Here is a 4700-nt window from a genome sequence, read left to right on the forward strand (position 1 = left end):
CATATGTACCTGAACCGTAACACCAGAAACGCTAATGGAAAATCCCTTAACATCAGGATTTTGCATTTCACGCTTCTGGTCTTTCGGTAATGCAAGGTTTTGGTCATCTGATCTCAGTGTTTTCAGCATCGGGATTTTGAATGTTCGTTAATCCGTAGTGATCCCATATATATATATATATATATATATATATATATATATATATATATATATATATATATATATATATATATATTAAGAGAGAGAGAGATATAAACTGACTTCAATCTTTGAGCACTGTTTACCATTGCGCAATTGTGACTGTCAGCAGCTACTAACAGTGAATGACAGTTCACTTCTTTAAATACTGCAAATACATCTGGTCCCATTATACTTCGTTCAGCACTCTGGGCAGTACAACGTGAAGTAGATGAGCCTCTAAATTACCTTTCTCTGTGACACAAAGTTTTTAGCATTTATCACATTGTCTGTTCAACTCATATTCAATAATGTGTGACAATAGTTTAAGTTTAGAAAAGAGGACAGGTAATGCAGTATTTGAACCCAGTTTATGGGCATTTTTCCTTAAGAGGATCAGATTAACTATTGTCACACATTCTTGAATATGAGTTGAACAGGCTATGTGAGAAATGCAAAAAATATCACCTCTAGTCCTTTTGAATTGATGTGACAAATGTGTTTTTATTGAAAACTAAATTTGTCTCATTATTAACATGCATTCTGAATGTTGTAACATGATAGTTTAAAAAAATATGGTAACACAAAAGTGTTAACATGAAGAATGTGTAAATATGTCTCCTATATTATGTATTTCTTATCAATATCTCCGAAGTAGTCATCCTGGCAGTGATAAATTTCATTTAAAAGTCTGTCATCATTAATTGTATATGCTGTAGCTGACATGAGCTACTGTAATTTTCTCTGTGACCCTTTTCTGAACAAATTGCATTACATGAAAGCTTGATGATCTGGAATACAAATGCTAGTTCTGATGTAATCAGATGTGAAAGGATGAATGTGTTAGGTTAATGCTATAAGTGCTCTGTTAGTTGCAAGATATACCTTTTAGTTGTTTTAGTTCTACTTATCATTTAGTTCTATGATTATTTTATTCATTTGTTTTCCTTTTGCATTTGAGCAACACTTGGCAGTATACAAGCACAGACCATGGCTGAAGGCAAAAATTAAAAATTTTATTTCAGCTGTGTTCAGTAGTGTAAATGAAACTGGTGCCATTGAACTACTGTCATCACTAGGTACATTACTGAGTGAAATAAACATATCTGTCAAGTACCTATCTCTCTGGTAAAAGCTGTAAATACATTGAATTGAGAGAAAAAGTAGAGGTAATGAGGAGTCACAACTACAGTACTGATACTTTTTTAAACAATTCTTCTTTTGAATAACATTTGCTATGCATGATGTCAAAAATGACAGTTGCTAAAGTGTGATGAAAAAAATTACTAACATGGTATATCTGCAAATATATAAAATATATTATAGATCACTTATCCATATAACATGAGTAATAACCATGGCAGTAATACACTTCTCTTTCAGAGTATGCTATTATTACTTGTATGTGGCATATTCCAAATGAGATGATGTAATTTTCTGTGTGTCCCCTTTCAGAATGATTGCCCCTACCTGAAGGTCTGATGATATGTAACACAAATGCAAGTTCTGTATGGCAAGTCTTCAAAGGATGACTGTGTTAGGGTAATGCTGTAATAATATTTTATTTATTTATTTATTTTTGCCTTCTGCATTTGCTCACCACTTGGCAATGTGCAATGCTGTTTCACTTCTAAAGGCAAAAGTAAAAAAAAGAATAATAATTAATTCGGGCCAGTCAGTAGTGCAAATGAGACTGGCAATGGTGCACTGCTGCCAGCACTCTCAACAATACTTAGTGATGAAAATACACCTGTCAACTACCTATCTCTGTGACACAAGATTTAATTGCAATGATACATTAATTCCCCCAAACTACGGATTCATCGGTAACGCCATCCCACTGTAGAATTGGATCCGCCCCTGACGTTGACGTTAGGAACCTAAACCAGTTAACGTTAGGCAGTTGTCGAACATGGCGCTTCCCAGTAGCTGGTTGTTGTTATTACTGCTTATTATTTTAGTTGCTGTTTTTGTACAAGCAGATGATGTTAAAAAAGAAAAGCCAAAAAAGAAAAAGGATATTCGTGATTACAATGATGCTGACATGGCTAGGTTGCTTGAACAGTGGGAGAAGGATGATGATATCGAGGAGGGAGATCTACCAGAGCACATGAGAAAACCAGCTCCAGTCGATTTTTCTAAAATTGATCCCAGTAATCCAGAAAATTTCCTCAAGATGTCCAAGAAAGGCAGGACGTTGATGGTATTTGTTACAGTGTCCGGAAGCCCTACTGAAAAAGAAACGGAAGAAAAAAAAAAAAAAAAAAAAAAAAGGGGTTGGGAGGGTGGCTTAATGGCTAAGGTGTTTGCCTTACAAACACAAGGTGCAGGGTTTGAGTCTCACAAGGGATAATTGGCTAGGCTTAAAATGGCTCGCAAGGGCAGTTAGCTTAGTACTAAACTATGAACCTATGAACCTATGAACCTATGAGTTTAGACAAAGAAGACAGGTAATGTAGGGATTGAAACTAGTTTACATGTGTTTTATTAGGAATGTAACACTAAATAGATATGATTATCATAAATACAATTTTTGCAGCAAAGTTATCATTGATTCTTACTGTGTATGTTAAATATAATGTATTTAAAGTATGCTAACCATGACAGTGGTGATAGTTAATTTAAAATGCAGTTGCATAAGTATGGTGTGCACAATAGTTTTGTCATAATATGTATGACACATCACGTATCATAATTATTTGTCTAGTACAGTTTTTGTGTTATGTAAATTATGTGTTGAAACAATAACAACATGCAGCATTTAGGACATGCAATTCATAAACCTGAATTGTGTTTAGAGTCACACATACTGCCTTTTCCATATAAATGCAGTGCCATTACTACTTAAAGTCACACATTTACAAGCATGTCTTAAGTACAATCCCATTCATTTTTGAAATTAGTGTATCTAAACATATATTTTAGAAAGTAAAGTTCTCCTCTGACACCAACAGTTAAAAAGTAAATTTTAACATATTGTCCTTCTTTTTCTCATGTGTTTGATTTCCAGGTGATACTGTTCAACTGTAGAAGTCCTGACAGTCCAATATGTCATAACATTTCACCACCAACCTACAATGATTAAAACAATCATCATAAAGGCTTTCAGTGTTTAACACTGGACCATGTGGAAGGAGAGGGAGCATCACATTTGGCCACATCTCAAAGCCATATTTCAGACCTTCATTGTGTTTTGATGTAATCATTGCAATTGCTCTGCCAAGCAATGCTTGTACTTTCAATTGTGCAAATTCAGCTGAAAAGTCTGTGCATGGCTGTGCACAGGCTACTATATGTGAGATCTGAATTGGGTGCCAATTCAGATACATAGGTCTAACTGTACGTCTGTAGACATAAATGCTAAAGTGAGGGATGTTGTCCATTTAGAATACAAAGGTGTGTGAAGAAGAGTCTATGATCCTTGAGGCTCTCCTTGTCCATAAGTTGCAGCAGGAGAACTATACTGTGGTCATTATAAGGCTAAGATATATAATAGCTTGGTCAACGCTGACCCCAGCACAACTAGCAGTCCATGCACTATGGAACAATGTCTTCACCATTAGAATGATATGAATAGACACAAGCAGAACCTCCTGAGCTGATGGGAGGATGAATTTAAGATTGCAAACTCTCCTCAGTTGTGTAAGTATAGTGGCCCATTACCAGTCAATGCTACAGCATGGATTAGCCAGCCACTACATTTATTCATTATGCTTTCATATCTTAATTTTGTATTTCTTTTCTGTACAGCTGCAGAATATTTTGCCCTGAAAACTGAGGCACACCAGAAAATACTGGATCACCTCAGAGAGGCACAGGTTAAGTATGCATCAAGTATGAATGCAAGCCAGATCACATTTTTTAAGGCCCCAGTCTATATCATCTTGAGTCGGCATATCTAACCTTTACATCAAGCATTCTTGTCTGCTCCAGTAGATCATAATGATTGCATTAGACAATCAGTATACCAGTTTAGAGGTATGTTGGTTCAATTACCAAGATCAGAAATTACTTTTATTACACGTTAGTATTTATAAAATCTTTTCTGCAATATTAAATTACATTAATAATTAATTTTTTGTAACTGGAATTATTAAGTTGGAAAGCATATATCTGATATGCCATAAGCAAATAATTGCTTCCATTTTACTTATAATAGAACAGAGATTAATGTATTTTATGACACATTAATGCTTTCACATAATATCTGAATGTGGCAAAGGTGAACATGTTTATGTGCCTTGTTTGTTTTTACATTGAAATAATAAATTGGCATGGCATTGATGTTAATCTTTCTGTTTTGTTTTCATCAACAATATCTCCCTCTCTGTCTGTATATATATATATATATATATATATATATATATATATATATACACATACATACATACACGTGTGTGTGTGTGTGTGTGTGTGTGTGTGTGTGTGTGTGTGTGTGTATGTATGTATGTATGTGTGTATATAGATTTTTTCTTTTTCTTTTTTGGATACATTGTTGCTGTAACCCATGTGACCATCAGTAC

At 34.5% G+C, this 4700-nt stretch overlaps 1 protein-coding gene across 1 annotated transcript; it reads left to right on the top strand.

Annotated features, from left to right (window-relative positions):
* The first annotated feature begins 2015 nt into the window (after positions 1–2015).
* Positions 2016–4079, top strand: LOC122802397 (LRP chaperone MESD-like). Its single transcript, XM_044072022.1, has 2 exons — positions 2016–2432; positions 3928–4079. Exons 1-2 carry the CDS (start codon positions 2090–2092, stop codon positions 4077–4079), a joined length of 495 nt encoding a protein of 164 aa, XP_043927957.1. The 5' UTR covers positions 2016–2089.
* Positions 4080–4700: the final 621 nt, after the last annotated feature.

The sequence above is a fragment of the Protopterus annectens genome, chromosome 5.part0 (assembly GCF_019279795.1).
Source record: "Protopterus annectens isolate FY-2018-M chromosome 5.part0, PAN1.0, whole genome shotgun sequence".
Classification (NCBI taxonomy): domain Eukaryota; kingdom Metazoa; phylum Chordata; order Ceratodontiformes; family Protopteridae; genus Protopterus; species Protopterus annectens.

What these genes read in the sequence shown, in the direction of transcription:
- LOC122802397 (XM_044072022.1), top strand. Translation starts at nt 2,090, where the DNA reads ATGGCGCTTCCCAGTAGCTGGTTGTTGTTATTACTGCTTATTATTTTA. An exon ending in AAAAGAAACGGAAGAAAAAA is followed by an intron (nt 2,433 to 3,927) that starts AAAAAAAAAAAA and finishes TTTTCTGTACAG; the next exon opens with CTGCAGAATATTTTGCCCTG.